The following is an 18,788-nucleotide window of genomic DNA, read 5'->3' as shown; positions in this document are numbered from 1 at the left end:
AACGTGTACGTGAAAAAAAAACAGGTATAAAAAAATAAATAAAAATAATTAATGAATAAAAAATATAATATAAATAAATAATGAAAAGTGCTTCATGCTTTGTGAGCGTCTAGTTCCTTATTTCACACAGTGACCACCTCAAACTGTTCTCCTATGTGGCCCGCACTCACCGGATTCTATACCTCACTCAATTATTGATTCATGCTTGCATAAGGGTCTTGGGTCTCATTTTCGGCTACTGTGAGGCTGTACCTTATGCCCAGTTTCACTCCAGACCATTGCAACTCAACATTCTCCCTGTGGGATAAACAGACTTGGATTCTGTCATCCCTACACTCTTAAAAAGTAGATAAAGCAGCTTATTGTAAAGTCTACTATCTCACCTGGAAGGCCAACTTTGCTGAGGGTTAAAGAACTTTCACCCTAGGAAGTACACCATAAGACATATGTCCAGTCAACCAACATGACTTGAGGGGCAAATCATGGCTTTAGCCATTCTGCTTTAGATACCTTTGGTCTCTCACGCTCTAATTAAGGCAGTGGTCCTCAAGACCACCTTGGAGAGATGCAGACTGGAATACTGCAATCCCTGAGCAGAAAATGATATCACCTGTGATGTATTTCAGTTGTCTTGCAAACCTGGCCTGTAAGGCTCCATTCACACCTGAGCGGCAGCCGCGTTCGGCGGTAGCGGCGTATTTTGCCGCGAGTGTGAAACTTTCAATTTTTTTTTTTTCAAAGTCTTCCCATTGCTGTCAATGGGCAAACGCCAATGTCGCCTGAAAAAAAGGCTTCGGGACTTTTTTACAGGCGTTCGGCGTCTATGAGATGTGAACCATCTCCATAGACAGCAATGGGAATTCTCCCCTCTAGCGGCAGAAGCATCCGGCGTCGGGCGTTTTGTCGCTCAGGTGTGAATGCAGCCTTAGTGGGTCTTGAGGACAAGAGTTGGGAATCACTAACAGACCAGGTTTGCAAGATAACTCAAATACATCACAGGTAATATAATTTTCTGCTCTGTGATTGCAGTATTCCAATATGCATCTCTCCAAGGTAATACTTAAAATATGGCCCGTCAGTGGGTCCTGAGGATCACTGCCTTAATTAGAGCGTGAGAGTCGAAAGGTTTCTAAAGCAGAATGGCTAAAGCCATGATTTGCCCCTCAGGGAGTAGCTCACATTTCACAGCTCTCCTCATGGGATCTCAATCTGATTCTCTTGACTCCTGAGATATCACCATTTGAACCCATTAGGAATGCTCCCTTGTCTGATCTTACCTGTAATGATGCCTTTCTGGTGTCTATCACCTCTGCTAAGAAATTCTCTGAGTAATCACCCTTAAATTGTGTACATACTGACAGTTTCTTTCTTCAACCAGCAGATTGAAACAAACTGACAGATCGCTGTACCAACACAAGCGATGTTGGTGCAGCAATTTCCCCTGCTGCTCTGTTGAAGTCTGACAGCAGGGAGGCTCTGCTTTTCCATGATTATTAGATTTTTTCATGTGCTAAGTTGTTTTTCCATGTTTATTATAGAGAAAATTGAGTACTGTTCGTGATACTCTTTTTATTTGCACTGACATACCATTTTTCAGGACAAGCTTTTGGGGTATGTCCCCTTCTTTAAGGTCCAAGCAGTACTGATTTACAAATGTTTTAGCAGAATGTTAAAACAAAAACAAAAAACACAATCTCTGAGGGAAAGGAAAAAAAGATAAACAAACACAAATCAATGGTAATAAAGCTAGCAACAGAGCTTGTGAGATAAGACAGAGTGAAAGCTATAGACTAGAGGGGGGATGATAGTCACAGAGGGGGTCGTAAAACTGTAATATAATGGGTAAGGAAACCAATATCTAAATTTAGGCCATTATTTTTTGTGTGAAAAAGTAGTATCATTCTTAGTTCAACGTTTTCCTTTCCTGGATAGTTCTGCAATTTCCTTTAAGAACTAAAACATAGAGGTCTTCTATGGTGTGGTTCGGTTATGAGAAGTGATGTCCCACAGGTATATCACGGACAATACTCAATTTTCTCTGTCACGATTGCACCCCCTAAAGTATAATGTTTATTATAAAATCATGAAAAGAACAAGCAACATTACATTAAAAAGAGAGGGGGTAGAGGGAAATGAAAGGAAGAAGAGGGAATTGGGATATTCACCATTACTACTTTGTTTTTCTTCTTTTTTTTTTCATATTTACAAAAAATAACATCTTTAATGAAGCGATCACTTTGGTACTATACATGAAGCCACATCCAATCTTACATAGTGTAGAACACACACGGGGGAAGAATGCAATATAAGGACAGGTGTGAAGGAGCTGCGCCTTCTGCTGGACGCCTTCTATTCCTGCGAGTACAAGTTCTCTCTTCGCTGTCTTGCGACCTCTTTTGCCTCCTGTAACTGCCGTTTCACGTCGTCCTTTTCTGGGGGATTAATCTCCCTCTTCCGCTTCACAATGTATTCTTCAAAATATTCCGGTTGATTTGAGATCCAAAACATTGTCACTGGGAATGAGAGAAGTTACTTTGTTTTTCAAACAGATTTTCATGCATCATTGTGAAAGATTTGCGTGTCTTTACAATATATTTGTTTTGCATGACCTGGCAGCTGCTTAGATGTGTGTGTGTGTGTGTGTGTGTGTGTGTGTATATATATATATATATATATATATATATATATATATATATATATATATATATATATATATATATATATATATATATATATACTATCCATACTAGCAGTTTATGTTGACGTTTTGTGATTTCTTTAGATTTTCATTTCAGGTAGTTCTCTTCACTTGGATTTTGCACAAAGGTAATTTGAGATGGTTATGTATCATATGATACTCTAATTCAGAGTCTGTTAGCTATAGGATAAGTCCACCAAAAATGGCCATGTATCCTTACAGCCTCTAAAACACTTTTTAATTAGGGTTAAAACTACAACCCTCATTAATTTTTAACCCTCAACTACTTTTTAACCCTACTTAAAAAGCCTGTATTTTGAATTACTACACCATGGGGTTGATTTACTAAAACTGTGCAAAATGCTTTGACAATAAAACCTGGAAGCTGATTGGTTTCTACATTTTGCACTCTCCAGTTTTAGTAAATCGACCCCCATAAGTTCCTCCTTTGTGTCTCCCTTTTTTTGAACCTACTGTTAAACAACCTGGTTGTATGGTAACACAATCCTGGAATCTTGGCTCCTGATATCCATCCACCCCATCCCACTTCTCTTCTTTTTTTTTCTGATATACTTTACTGAATTATTTATGAATGTTTTTTTTAACACATTCTTGAATACAGTTTTTGATATATATGAATGTTTTACTGGATTAATTGTTATGAATGTATGCACTTTATATTGATATATTAATGTGGTTTAACGTCTTGTACATAGTTAGGCTTGTGAAACACAAATGTAAAGCAGGATAACACATCAGATGTCTATATTTGGGGAATAGGACAAATATTTCCACCAAAAGGGGGGGGGGGGTTGTAGGTGTAGAGTAAAGTGAGATTAGAATGAAGGGAGGGTAGAGTAAAGATTATTGGCGGGGGGAAAAAGAGGCAGGCACATTTTGTGAACACGTTTTAGTCATATTTCTGATCAACTATATTTCTCCCGGATTCACACCCGGGTCTTGTTTCTATTTACTAAGAAAATTAGTTATTGTAATATTGTACAGTAGAGAAATGATGCCCAATATATTGAATAATTAAAGTGGAGTTCTACCCATATAAAAGTTAGCAGCTACAAAAAGTAGACTTTTAATAATCGGACACTCACTTTTCCCACGATCCAGCAAAGGAAGCCCCGATTATTAAAGTCTACGGTCTTCACAGCCGGGCACACACTGCGCATGTGCGAGCTGGGCTGCGATTGGCTGGACAATGTTCTGGGACCTGTGACTTGTCCCAGAAGATTGCAGGGATGGAGGGGGGAGAGGTGAACTTCCTTCCGGGAAGGGGTCACTTACACTTAAAGCGGAAGTTCTATTTTTGGGTGGAACTCCGCTTTAAGGCATTTCAGTTCAGAGGAGCTGAAGTGTTGACAATTTACAACCTTTTATTTCTCTTGCACATGAACAGCCATTCAAAGTGAACACAGCTTCACATTATTTACTACGCTATGTATACATACACTTTGCAGGGTAAACTGTCTATACACTATTAGTAAATCAACCCCAGTGTATTCCAAAACAGGAAAGAAGTCCGTGACATGTAAAAGACAGGGGGCCAATAATCTGTACATTAATCTGTACATTTCATAGTAACTAGTAAATCATTAATAGTTTACAGTAAGAGGAACATTTTTCCATAAACAATCACTTTTTAATGTTTTAAACAGATTTTGCCGGAAGAAAGAAGAGGAGCTGAACTTGATTACAGAAAATTTTTTGGGATTGACTGGCTAAAAGCAGGTGGAAGTCATAAAAGTGAATTCAACAATCTTTGTGTGATGTTTCTAGTGGAACATCCACGTTACACTGCTCTTGTTAAAAGTAAGAAAAAAATATGGTTCACAATTCAGTTAGTGCATTTAATTTGGCTGCACACTTTTTAACTGCAATTTTTTTTTAAATGTCCATAATGAGTAAATTATCCTCTTGACCTCCTGAAGGTTTCGCCATCCTGACCAGAGCATTTTATGCTATTTGGCACTGCGCTACTTTAACTGGTGATTGCGCGGTCATGCAACGCTGTGGTATTTGATTTGCAATATAAACGATAAAAAGACAGAAAAATTAGAAGAAAAAAAAACTATTTTCTTCATTCTATTATAAAAAAAATCCAATAAACTTAAATGTTGTAATACAATTAGGCCAAAATGTATTCAGCTACATGTCTTTGGTATAAAGAAATCCCAATGAGCGTATATTGATTGGTTTGCGCAAAAGGTATATACTGGAATTTACACAGCTTTTACTTTCTTGACTGCCTATCACATTTCATGAGGTGCTAAAATGCCAGGGCAGTACAACCCCCCCCCCAAAATACTTTTTTTTTTTTTTTTTTTTACACAAAGCTGTCTCTTAAATGATATATTGCTCACACATGCCATGGGTATATGTGGGAATACACCCCAGAATACAATCTGCTACTTCTCCTGAGTACGGGGATACCACATGTGTGAGACTTTTTGGGAGCCTTTCTGCGTACGGGTGCCAAAAGCCAATTACCGCCTTCAGGATTTCAAAGGGCGCACATTTGCAAATTTCACTTCCTCACTAACTATCACTGTTTTGGAGACCCTGAAATGCCAAGATAGCACAGAACCCCCCCCCCAAATGACCTATTTTCGGGAAGTAGCCAACCCAATCCATTTGCTGAGAGGCATATATAACACAATATATTGCCAAATTGTTTGATAAAATAGAAAAGATGATCTTACGCTGTGTAAATAGATACCAAACATGACATGCTTTAAAATTGTGCACGCTCGTGCAGTGGCGACAAACTACATACATTTTTAAAAGCCTTTACAGGTCACCACTTTAGATTTACACAGGAGGTCTAGTGCTAGAATTCCTGCCCCCAATCTGGTGTTCTTGGTGATATACATGGTGCAATTGCTTTTTTACATACGACACAAGACCAGTGCTTGCGTTCGTCTTTGGACGGGGGTGCTTTAGTTTTATTTTTTGTTATATATTTTGGTTTGTTATTTTATTTTTACACTGTCCCTTACATTTTTTTGGATCACATTTGCTGGTGTGTCTAAGATCAGGATGTACTAGGCCGCTGGTGCTCGGTTGTTTATCAAAAGGTAGAGTGGCACTAATACTGGCACTCTGCTGCATACGAGAATCCTCATACAATTGTACCACCCCAGCAACCTGGGCAGGGGTCGGTTAGGCCTGACCTTAGCAGAAACTTCTACTCCATTGTCTGAGCTATATGTCATGGTACCTACCGCTGCTCTCTACAGGTTTGTATTCTTGGCCTGATTCTGACAGTGAGGCTTCCCCATCTCTCTCATCTGTCATGCTCAGAATCCTGTAGGCCACTTCACTATTGTACCTTTCTTTGGACATTTTGGCCACTAAATGTATAGGTACCTAATGTGAATCGCAGGTAAAAAAGCACCTGACTGTCATGGACAGCATGATCCGCTACAAAACATTGTACCAGCTAATCCTAGCAGAGATTATGCCTGATTTTGCTAATGTTGCATTTCTGTGTACTGTGTATGAGAAATAATGGTGATTCACTGACACTGCACTTGTTAGAGGGGCTAAACGCAGGTGCTGACTGGTGTCGGGGCTGATCCTGCTAACGCTGTGTTTTTGGGATCACTATACTGTTGGGGATGCTAGTATAGTTCTGATCTGATCAAAGATATTGATCCATTCAGACACTATACTAGTAGTGGGGTGTATAGTGTGTGTGTGTGTGTGTGTGTTACTGGCAATCAAAGGGTTAAAATGCATTAGTGAATATGTGGCGAGCAAACTGAAAAAAATCTGTACGGTACTAATGACACTGTGGCAGGGTAGTGAAAGGGTTAACTGGGGGCGATCAAGGGGTTATTCGCGAATACAGTATCTCACAAAAGTGCGTACACCCCTCACATTTTTGTAACTATTTATTATATGTTTTTATGTGACAACACTGAAAAAAATTACACTTTGCTACAATGTAAAGTAGTAAGTGTAAAGCTTGTATAACAGTGTCAATTTGCTGTCCCCTCAAAAAAACTCAACACACAGCCATTAATGTCTAAACGGTTGGCAACAAAAGTGAGTACACCCCTAAGTGAAAATGTCCAAATTAGGCTAAATTAGCCATTTTCCCTCCCCGGTGTCATGTGACTCATTAGTGTTACAAGGTCGCAGGTGTTTTAAATGTGGTGTTATTGCTCTCTCTCTCTTTCATACTGGTCACTGGAAGTTCAACATGGCACCTCATGGCAAAGAACTCTGAGGATCTGAAAAAAATAACTGTTGCTCTACATAAAGATGGCCTAGGCCAGCCGTCACTAAATGGCGGCCCGCGGTCCGAGTCCGGACCGAGTGACGCTTCTTCCCGGACCGCCAGTATAATGTAAATGGCAGCGTTTGTTTGCAGGGATCGCGGGTTTCCTCAGCAACCACTGACGCTGCGTGCATGTGCCCGCCCCCTGCTCCTCACCGATGGTCTCGGCAAAAACAAAAGTTGACTCACGGGCCGTGAGTAGGGGCGTGACGTCACGTGCGCCCCGCCCCCTGCTGCTCGCGGTTCCCGGCTCCCCCTGCGAGTAGAGGCGTGACGTCACGGGCGCGCCCGTCCCCCCGCTGTTCGCGGTTCCCGGGTCCTGGCTCCCAATGTCTCGCAGCTTCCGCCCCTTCGATATTTAAGATGTGCCCTCCTACATGCAAGGTATAGGTATGTGTTATACACTTAACTAGTGATCAAGTATTTTTATTGTGCACACTGCTGGGCATATATAAATTAAAGGTCAGGCTGATGGGCACCTTTTTTTATTTTAAGGGGCACTCTGATGGACAAATTTTATTTTAAGGGGCACGCTGATGGGTATATTTTTTTATGTGCACACTGATGGGCATATTTTGTCGTGCCCATCAGAGTGCCCCTTAACATAAAATGTGGCCATCAGTTTGCACATTAAAAATATACCCATCAGCGTGCCCCTTAAAATAAAATGTGCCAGAGTGCCCCTTAAAATAAAATGTGCCCATCAGCGTGACCCTTATTTTATGTTAAGGGGCACACTGATGGGCACATTTATATTAAGGGGCATGCTGTTGGACATATTTTTTGTTAAGGAACACTCCGATGGGCACATTTTTGGTAATGAGCACTCTGGTGGGCATATTTTATGTTAAGGGGCACGTTTTGTTGTGCTCATCGGAGTGCCCCTTAATATAAAATGTGCCCATCAGGGTGTCCCTTAACATAAAATTTGCCCATCAGAGGGTCCCTTAACATATAATGTGCCCATCAGCGTGACTCTTATTTTATGTTAAGGGAGATGCTGATGGGCACATTTTATGTTAAGGGGGACTCTGATGGGACATCTGATGTAAGGAGGCACTCTGACGGGAATGCCTGATGTAAAGGGGCACTGTGATGGGGACACCTGATGTAAGAGGGCACTGTGATGGGGACACCTGATGTAAAGGGGCACTGTGATGGGGACACCTGATGTAAGAGGGCACTGTGATGGGGACACCTGATGTAAAGGGGCACTGTGATGGGGACACCTGATGTAAGAGGGCACTGTGATGGGGACACCTGATGTAAAGGGGCACTGTGATGGGGACACTTGATGTAAAGGGGCACTGTGATGGGGACACCTGATGTAAGAGGGCACTGTGATGGGGACACCTGATGTAAGAGGGCACTGTGATGGGGACACCTGATGTAAAGGGGCACTGTGATGGGGACACTTGATGTAAAGGGGCACTGTGATGGGGACACCTGATGTAAAGGGGCACTGTGATGGGGACACCTGATGTAAGAGGGCACTGTGATGGGGACACCTGATGTAAAGGGGCACTGTGATGGGGACACTTGATGTAAAGGGGCACTGTGATGGGGACACCTGATGTAAAGGGGCACTGTGATGGGGACACCTGATGTAAAGGGGCACTGTGATGGGGACACCTGATGTAAAGGGGCACTGTGATGGGGACACCTGATGTAAGAGGGCACTCTGACGGGAATGCCTGATGTAAAGGGGCACTGTGATGGGGACACCTGATGTAAGAGGGCACTGTGATGGGGACACCTGATGTAAAGGGGCACTGTGATGGGGACACCTGATGTAAAGGGGCACTGTGATGGGGACACCTGATGTAAAGGGGCACTGTGATGGGGACACCTGATGTAAGAGGGCACTGTGATGGGGACACCTGATGTAAAGGGGCACTGTGATGGGGACACTTGATGTAAAGGGGCACTGTGATGGGGACACCTGATGTAAAGGGGCACTGTGATGGGGACACCTGATGTAAAGGGGCACTGTGATGGGGACACCTGATGTAAAGGGGCACTGTGATGGGGACACCTGATGTAAGGGGGCACTGTGATGGGGACATCTGATGTAAGAGGGCAATGTGATGGGGACACCTGATGTAAGGGGGCACTGTGATGGGGACGCCTGATGTAAGAGGGCACTGTGATGGGGACACCTGATGTAAGAGTGCACTGTGATGGGGACACCTGATGTAAGAGGGCACTGTGATGGGGACACCTGATGTAAAGGGGCACTGTGATGGGGACACCTGATGTAAAGGGGCACTGTGATGGGGACACCTGATGTAAAGGGGCACTGTGATGGGGACACCTGATGTAAAGGGGCACTGTGATGGGGACACCTGATGTAAAGGGGCACTGTGATGGGGACACCTGATGTAAAGGGGCACTGTGATGGAGACACCCAGGGCTTTTTTTCAGGGGGGACTTGGGGGAACTCAGTTCCACCACCTCTGGCTCAGACCCTTTGGTGCCTGCTCACCACAATCACTTGTAAACACAGAAGTCTGGTTTCTGTGTTTACAAGTGACAGCTCTGCACTCTGTGTGTAACCCCCTGAACTCTGCACTCTGTATGTAATGCAATCCTGGTATTTAATGCCCCTTTAAGACCCTTCTACTGTTTGTGAAATCTGAACGGGTCATGGTTGAGTTCCTGCACCTATTTTCTGAGAAAAAAAAGCTCTGGGGACACCTGATGTAAAGGGGCACTGTGAAATTGTACATTTTTCATGTTTTAATAGAAATACAATGACTACAATCTTTCTCGGAGTCATAACACAGACTTGAGATTCGGACCTCGGGCCAAAGAAAATTTTGGCGACCGGACCTCCTTGAATTTTAATTAAGTACCCCTGGCCTAGGCTATAGTAAGATTGCCAAGACCCTGAAGCTGAGCTGAAGCACAGTGGCCAAAACCATACAGCGGTTTAACAGGACAGGTTCCACTCAGAACAGGCCTCGGCATGGTGGACCAAAGAAGTTGAGTGCAAGTGCTCAGTGTCATATCCAGAGGTTGTCTTTGGGAAATAGACAGATGAGTGCTGCCAGCATTGTTGCAGAGTTGAAAGGGGTGCACAAGAAAGCGTGCAAACAGTTTTCTGAAGACAAGCAGACTAAGGACATGGATTACTAGAACCATGCCCTATGGTCTGATGAGACCAAGGTAAACTTATTTGGTTCAGATGGTGTCAAGCGTGTGTGGTGGCAACCAGGTGAGGAGTACAAAGACTAGTGTGGTCTTGCCTAAAGTAAAGCATGATGGTTGGAGTGTTATGGTCTGGGGCTGCATGAGCGCTGCTGGTGACTTGTCGGTATGGTTCCCCTATCGAGATGGTTCCTATAAGGACTGCACAGGTGCAATCCTTGCCGACGGAAATCTCCGAACCTCGGCCGGCATCCAAACTCATTCCTTAACATCCCCGTGGATTGGAGGATGTTAAAAAAAAAAGAGCCAGGAGGCCGAGCGAGCGTAGCGAGCTGTCCGAGCGAAGCGAGCACATGAGGTCGACTGGCCACTTACCTCAAATTCCACGTCGCCCTGGAGGTACGGTGATTTCCGTCGGTAAGGATTGCGCCTGCGCAGTTCTTGCAGGAACCATCTCGTCAGATCACCGGCACTGGGGAGCTACAGTTCATTGAGGGAACCATGAATGCCAACATGTACTGTGACATACTGAAGTAGAGCATGATCTTTTCCCTTTCAGAGACTGGACCACAGGGCAGTATTCCAACATAACGACCCCAAACACACCTCCAAGATGAACACTGCCTTGCTAAAGAAGCTGAGGGTAAAGGTGATGGACTGGCCAAGCATGTCTCCAGACCTAAACCCTATTGAGCATCCTCAAATGGAAGGTGGAGGAGCGCAAGGTCTCTAACATCCACCAGCTCTGTGATGTCATCATGGAGGAGAGAAAGAGAACTTCAGTGGCAACCTGTGAAGCTCTGGTGAACTCCATGACCAAGAGGGTTAAGGCAGTGTTAGAAAATAATGGTGGCCCCACAAAATATTGACACTTTGGGCCCAATTTGGACATTTTAACTTAGGGGTGTACTTACTTTTGTTGCCAGCGGTTTAGACATTAATGGTTGTGTATTGAGTTATTTTGAGGGGACAGCAAATGCAAGCTGTACACTCACTATTTTACATTGTAGCAAAGTGTCATTTCTTCAGTGTTGTCACATGAAAAGATAGAATATAATATTTACAAAAATGTGAGGGGTTTACTCACTTTTGTATGATACTGTATGCGGTGGACAAACTGATGCTATCTAGGATTGACGCCAACGCTATCTAGTGTCACCAGTGACACTAATACAGTGATCAGCAAAAAATCTGTACACTGTACCTAATGACACCGTGAAAGGATTAACTGGGGGTTAAATGTGCCTAACTATGTGAACTAGTGTCAGTGTAGTGTTTTTTCTCACTGTAGATGTTCTCTCTTCTCACACTGGATCCAAAAAGAACTCCAGGAAAGAAGATTACATAATTTCCTGTGCCTGTGTTTTGTAAACACAGGCTTGACATGACATGTTTTAAAATTGTGCTTATGCGGTTTGCCTTGACCTGTTAATCAGTGCTGCAATGAATCGCGCCACCACCATATTCCTCGGCTCGGGAATATGTAGGGAGCACAGATCATGTATATATACGTGATCCTGTGCAGCACGGCCGCCCTGTAGCAGTAAATGTGCTATGGGGAGGCTGCCAACTGGTTATATTATCTGTAAAGTGTTGGATATCTGGTGTGGTTACAGGTTGAGTGGAAACTTACAACCTAAGCTATGAGAAAGCTACAATAAAGATTTGGCTAATAAAGCTGTTGGGTGTTGGGGTGCTCAATATACAGTAGGTGCTAGGGTGCTCAATATAGCTTTCCTGTTAGCTCAAAATCAAGATGTGTTTCAGGAATGCCCAAATCAACCTAAATCTTACCAAACCATGTGAGGCGTAAAGCTCTGACATAGAAAAAGTTTAGCTTCAAAGGAACAGGAAAGTGGAGAATTCAATGCCAACTACTCTACAGGTCTTACAGATAATTTGGCTGCAGACTATGGCCCGGATTCACAAAGCACTTACGCCGACGTATCTCGAGATACGCCGCGTAAGTGTAAATATGCGCCGTCGTATCTGTGTGACGTGCCCACAAAACTAGATACGCCTGAAAATAGGCTTCATCCGACCAACGTAACTTTCCTACGCCGGCGTATCGTGGGCGCATATTTACGCTGGCCGCAAGTGGCGCTCCCATTGATTTCCTATTCACATATGCTAATGAGGGAGATACGTCGTTTCACAAACGTACATGCGCCCGGTGCATAATATACGCGGTTTACGTAAGTCGTACGCCCGGCGTAAAGTTATTCCCCATATATGAGGCGCAACTCATGCAAATGTATGGACCAGGGAACACAACCATCCAATTTTACGTCGTTTACGTAGTACGTGAATAGGTCTGGGCGTAGGTTATGTTCACGTCGTAGGGAGTGATCCGTCCTATCTTAGGGAGTAGTTTCGACGTGATTCTGAGCATGCGCACTGGGTTGCGTCTATGGGACGGCGCATGCGCCGTTAGTTTTAAGCACTTCTATGACGCTTGGCCCATCATTTGCATTGGTTCACGCCTCATTAGCATGGCTCACGCCCACTTCCACTTACGACGGCTTACGCTGAGGGAACCCAGCGCAGATTTGGCAGCACTGGCTTTGTGAATCCAGTGCTTGCCTCTCTGCGCTACGTCGGCGTAGCGTATATTAGATACGCTACACCGGCATAAATATGCGCCGTTGTATGTGAATCCGGGCCTATTTCTTTTGTTGATAAGGACAACTTTGCACAAAATGGTTGTTGATTTACTAAAACTGGAAAGTACAATATCTGGTGCAGCTCTGCATAGAAACCAATTTGTTTGTTTTTTAATCAAAGCCTAATCGAACAAGCTGAAGTTAGACGCATGAACAGCTGCACCAGATTTTGAACTCCAGTATTAGTAAATCAACCCCAATATGTCAATTCCTGCGAGTGCAAGTACCTTCTTTCCTGCTTATGAACCCTTTTTCTTTTTCTTTTCTCTTTCATTCATGGACGGATACAGCAGAATAATCTTGACAGTATGTATTAGCCTTCTATCAGGAGAGGACTAGGCCGAAACATGTTAATATGTTAAAACTACATCAAAACTGTACAGTACCGCCCACCTGGTGGGCGGTCCCTCTGGGTACAACCTCTCTCCCTGCATGCAGCAGCTCTGTTTTTTTCTGCCTAGCATAGGAGAAGGACCTGGCTCCCTATTGGAACCATTGGTCTTGGAGATTTTTTACCCTTTTCTACCTTTTTGATCCTGAGATCTACTATCAACTGCCAGCTGGGTGACAGGCTGGATATCCTAGATCCTTGTAGTCTCCCCAGTCCGGCCATCGAGCATGAGCAGTCCTTTAGCTACGCGCTGGGTCAGCCACGACATGCCCCGTTGCTCCAGGGGTGGCCGGTAAGCTATATGCTCTGGGGCACACATATGACCGGGCTACTACTGACCGTGTCGCAGTTTGCCGTGGCCAACAGCTACCTCCGTACTGTTTGGGTGGTGGGTCTGTCTGGAATGCATCCAGTAGTCCTCGCAGGTTGGAACAGCTGGGCATTCTTGGGGAAGTCGACTAGGTGGTCTCTCACCCTTCCTTTCTTCTCTCCCTGTCCTTTCCCTCTTCCTCATGCTCTGTGGTGGCTGGGCCTGCTGTGTATTGACTGGGGGTCCACCGGGGGTGCTCTGTGTCCTGGCTGGGGGCTGCGGGGTGTCAAGGGTCCGCTCTCTGTGGTGTGTTTGGTGCCATGGGGGGTCTCCACGCTGGGGCCCAGTGTGTTCACAGCATTTTTTTTCTCTTTACCTCAGAAAAACATTCAGGGGCTATTTTGGCGGTGCCCTGCGCCACTCTCTTGTAGCCACGCTTGGTTTTAATGCTGTAGAGCGGTGGCCATTTTCTTGTAGTCCACACGCTTTTTTACAGGGGCAGCTGGCAGCCATTTTCTTGTAGTCCCGGCTTCGTTTTTTCCTCTACCGATGAAAATTTCCCTTCTGAACGGCGCGAACAGCACAGAACACCTCAGGCACAGGCATATACTGCAGCCACACAGGATATAAGGCATATGGGGAGAGCGGACGGCGGCATTGGGCAGCACCTGGGATCAGAGCAGTGAGTCCTCTGGGGGTCCTCAGTCTGAGCAGCTAGGAAAGTGGACCGTTTGTTCCTTGTCTTGGTCCCTATGGGTGTCGAGCAAGTGTGAGTTTGCATGGTGTCAGAAGCTGGCGTTTCTCCCCAGACATCCCTGTGATAACAACCGGCTCCCCTGTACCTGAGGTGCCTATGGACGCCTTGTCAGTGGTCCTGGAGTCCCCGGGAAGAGTAGAAATGGTATGCGGGCGCAAGGGGGGTAAAAACGCCCCCTCCCCCCACCATCTTCTGGGAAGAGTTTCTTATTCAGGCTCTGGCCTTGCTGTGGCAGATGTTCCCTGCTCTGACATGTCAGAAGATGCGGACCAGGACCTTTCGGACAGTGCGGAACTGCTTCCTTGCTTGCTACCGTGTCCGGGTTAGCGCAGAAAGACGCTTTTTGGAGCACTTATCACTGTGTGCGGGATCCCCAATACAATGGAGTATACGACGGGGCATCTATTAAGGTGTCGGTCCCTTCTGGGTCCCACAAGCCGACCCACACCGCTGGGATGTTTCCCCGCCTAGCTTAATTGATAAGTTTATATACTAAGAATGGGAACCTTTCCGGCTTTCCAAAAAATCGCATGGCAGTCCGTTGTCCTTTTCCAGAAACCCTCCTCAAAGGGATATCTCCCCCGATGGGGCCCCCAGTTATCCAGGGAATTACCACGATTCCGGTGGAAGGGACCCCTATTTTTTAAGGACCCTGCCGACGAGAGGACAGAGGCAGTGGCCCGGTCCTTGTTCATGGTATTGGGGGTCAGCATTGTGGCCACTGTTGGCCACGACCCTGGCGTCACTGACGCTTCCTTGATGGGCAAAGATTTGCTGCACCGTGATTTGAATAGCAACAGGTTTCCCCGGTCTGCATGATAGCGGACCAGTTGGTGCATGGCCTTAAGTATGTCTGTAATGCAGCCTTAGATACAGCTCCCTGGATGTCCAGAACCATAAGTATCTGCAGTGGGGCTACGCAACATGATTCGACTGATATGCTGGTCTGCGGACCAGACGTCCAAGAAGGCTCTGGCGGATTTGCTCTTCCAGGGTTAGAGGCTTTTGGAGCCTCGCTAAATGACATTATTAAAACTGTCGTTTGGGGTGAGAGCACGGTGCTCCCACAATAGTGCTTGCGCCGGAAAGGTTTCAGGGATTCTACTCCAATCTGTTTGTAGTCCCAAAGAAGGGAGGTGTCGGTCCGGTCCGGGATCTTATGACCCTCAACAGCTTTGTGAAAGCACAAAGGTTCAGGATGGAAGCAATTCGCTCTGTGGTCACTGCACTCCATCTGGGGGATTTTTTTATACAATCCTTGGACATCAGGGATGCATCTTTTACGTCGGGCATCAGAGGTTTCTACGGTTGCAGTCTGGCATGAGCACTACAAAATGGTAGCTCTCCCATTTGGCCTGGCGTCGGCACCAGGAATTTCTCCAAGGTGCTCGCCCCGACCCTGGCCTTACTAAGGCAGCAAGGGATCGCAACCATGGGCTATTTGGTTGATCTCCGCCTGAGAGCAGCTTCCGCCTCAGAATTAGGGGAGGATGTGAAGATAACCAATCATCAGGAGTTTGGCTGTGTACTGAACCTCCAGAAGTTGTTGTTGGTGCCGGCTCAGTGCCTGAAATACCTGGGCTCAATTCTGTACTCCTTAGAGGTGAGAGTTTTTTCTCCCTTCGCAAGTTGCAGACTCTTCAGGCTGCGGTAAAGCGGTGGGTGTCACGCAGGTGGTGATCACTGTGCTTTTGCATGCGAGTCCTGGGTTTCATGGTAGCCACCTTCGAGGCGGTACTGTGTTTTTAATTCCACACTCGAGTCTTGCAAACGGAGATCCTGTCAACATCTCCATTGTCCCTGGATTATTAAATCCGGGTGAGCCGGCTAGTCAGGGATTCCTGATCTAGTGGCTGAGGCCTTCGGCCCTTCTGTCCGGGAAGTCGTTTCTTTTTCGCTGGATTTCTTAATCACGACAGACGCCAGCCCGACTGGTTGGGAGGGAGTTTGGGTGTACAGTCGACACAGGGTCGCTGGACGCAGAAAGAATCCCGCCTGCAGATCAGTGTGCTCCTTCGGGTGATCACGTGGTGCCCCTCCACATGGTCACAGAGGCGGCGGGAACGTCCAGTCAGGTTCCAGTTGGACAACACCATGGAGGTGGCATATGTCACCCATCATAAATAAAGGGGTTCTGCGCGAACCAACACACTGGTGAAAAAAGGTAAATCACTCTAAATATATATACATATACGGTGAATGTGAACAAATGGTAAAGGATGGGATTGTAAACAGTCCCAATATGTGAAATAAATATATAAAGTGTAAAACTCCAAAAAATTAATTAATAAAATAATTGAGCAAGAATCGAATAAATCCAAAAATTGAGGTGATCAAAAAAATAAAAAATAAAATATAAAAATGAGTGAAAAATTAGTAGAAGAGTGTCCCAATAATGGTGTGCCAAGCTGTCAGATGGTGGTCGCAGTGTAGCTGAATTTCCACTAGGCGGATAATTGACAGATGTATAGTTCACTCCCTCACCAGGCTCCCAGAACTCTTACCTCAAAACATAAATTAATATGCATCCGATAGATCCTGAATACAACTTCTCTGTTAACCACCATAGAGATCTTCTCTCTTACTAATATCTGCTGGAGCGTCTCCTCGGCCAATTCCTAATACAGCTCCAAAACAGGGAGGGAAAATAAAGGAACACAGGGGCTCCAATAGTGTGATATTGTAAGACTCAGGGGGGTAGTTTATTAGGAAAAAACCTGCGCTTACATTAAAACGAGTGCAACGAATAAAACATACGAGCGGCGTCTTCAGCGCCGGCTTACGTCACTCCAGGTGTACGTACACCTGGAGTGACGTAAGCCGGCGCTGAAGACGCCGCTCGTATGTTTTATTCGTTGCACTCGTTTTAATGTTTTGATGTAAGCGCAGGTTTTTTCCTAATTAACTACTAGTAGAGGCCGAGGGGATTTAGAGAATTCTAATTGCCCCAGATTGACTTTGGCATCCCTGGTACGCTGCCTTTAGTACGACTGGTGTTGGATGTTCCTTGGTGACTGCCAATGCGAGAGGACTTTCTTTCGCAAGGTCATACATTTCATCCTGCTTATGGTCACTGGCCTTCACAACATGGCTGTTGACAGTCGGATACTAAGGGACCGAGGCCTGTCGGTTTCGGTGATTTCCACCATGCTGAGGGCAGTCATCTTTTTGGAAGATTTACCATCACACGTGGAGGGCCTACATCTCTATGTGTGGAGAGGATGTGGCGTCCACGTACATATTTGGTTTCCAGGATCCTGCTGTTTTTACAGCGTGGAGCGGATCAAAGACTTACTTTTAGCTCCATTAAGGGGCAGATATCAGCCTTTGACTGTTTTCTTTCAGCGACCCATTGCAGCTCATTTACTGGTGAGTAAGTTTATTCAGGGGATCGACATGTGGCCCCTCCGGTTCAATCACTGCTGCCTTCGTGGGATTGAATCTGGTACCCTTGGTGTTTCAAAAACCACCATTTGAAGATATCAGAGAGATTTCCCTGTTGACACTCTCTCGGAAGGAAGCTTTTCGGGTGGCTGTTACCTCTACCAGAAAGGTTTTCCGAGTTGGCGGCCTTGTCTTGCAAGCCCCCCTACTTACTCCTCCACAAGGATAAGGCGGTGCTTTTGTTTCTTCCTAAGGTATTTTCAGCCTTTTCTTCAAATGAGGACATGGTGCTTTCATCCTTGTGTCCTTGGCTGTCGCATCCCAAGAGGTTGCTTGCTTTCCTTGGCTTGGTGCGAGCTCTGCGGGTGTATCTGTCTGCTACAGCTCCGCTTCGGAGGTCTAAACCCCTATTTGTGTCGGTGGTTGGCCCACAGAAGGGCCTGTCTGTCTCATCGGACGCTGTTTTTCGTAGATAAGACAGATCATGATTCGGGCTTATGCCCTAACAGGGTGGGCGCTTTCCCTTCCTGGCACAATGCATTCAACCAGGGCAATAGGTGCCTCTTGGGCTTTCCGACATCAATCTGTCTCCCAGGTGTGTAAGGCGGTGACTTGGTGACACCTACACTAAATTTTTCAAGGTTGATGTGAGTGCATCTTCAGATGCTTGCTTCGGCCGCAAGGTTTTGCAGGCGGATCTTTAAGGTTGCAACTCCTCCGTTGAGGATCTCTGGTTGTTTTTGGGGTGAAGTTTGTTTGGTTGCTGTTCCCACCCCTCATTTTTTTGACACTGCTTGGGGACGTCCCTACTGTCAAGATTATGCTGCTGTGTCCGTCCATGAACGAAAGAGAACATGGGATTTTTGTACTCACTGTAAAATCCCTTTCTCTAAAGCTCATGGACAGACACAGCACCCACCCCTCTTTTTTTTATGTTTGTACTGCTTTTTGACGAACTGAGCTGCTGCATGCAGGGAGAGGGGTTGTACCCAGAGGGACCGCCCACCCGGGCGGTACTGTAAAGTTTTGATGTTGTTTTAACATGTTTCTGCCTAGTCCTCCCCTGATAGAAGGCTAATGCCTACTGTCAAGATTATGCTGCTGTGTCCGTCCATGAACTTCAGAGAAAATAATTTTACGG

General features: G+C 45.4%; 1 protein-coding gene across 5 annotated transcripts in view; it reads left to right on the top strand.

Annotated features, from left to right (window-relative positions):
* Positions 1-18,788, top strand: part of TBCE (tubulin folding cofactor E) — a 619,064-nt gene that overhangs the window by 405,882 nt on the left and 194,394 nt on the right. For all 5 annotated transcript variants that reach the window (XM_040350725.1, XM_040350726.1, XM_040350724.1 and 2 more), the window contains one exon: positions 4,366-4,519. In XM_040350725.1, the coding sequence (XP_040206659.1) occupies positions 4,366-4,519 (154 nt within the window). The remainder of the gene's footprint in view (positions 1-4,365; positions 4,520-18,788) is intronic.

Source organism: Rana temporaria, chromosome 4 (assembly GCF_905171775.1).
Source record: "Rana temporaria chromosome 4, aRanTem1.1, whole genome shotgun sequence".
NCBI classification, from domain to species: Eukaryota; Metazoa; Chordata; class Amphibia; order Anura; family Ranidae; genus Rana; species Rana temporaria.
This window is presented reverse-complemented; position numbering and strand designations above follow the sequence as displayed.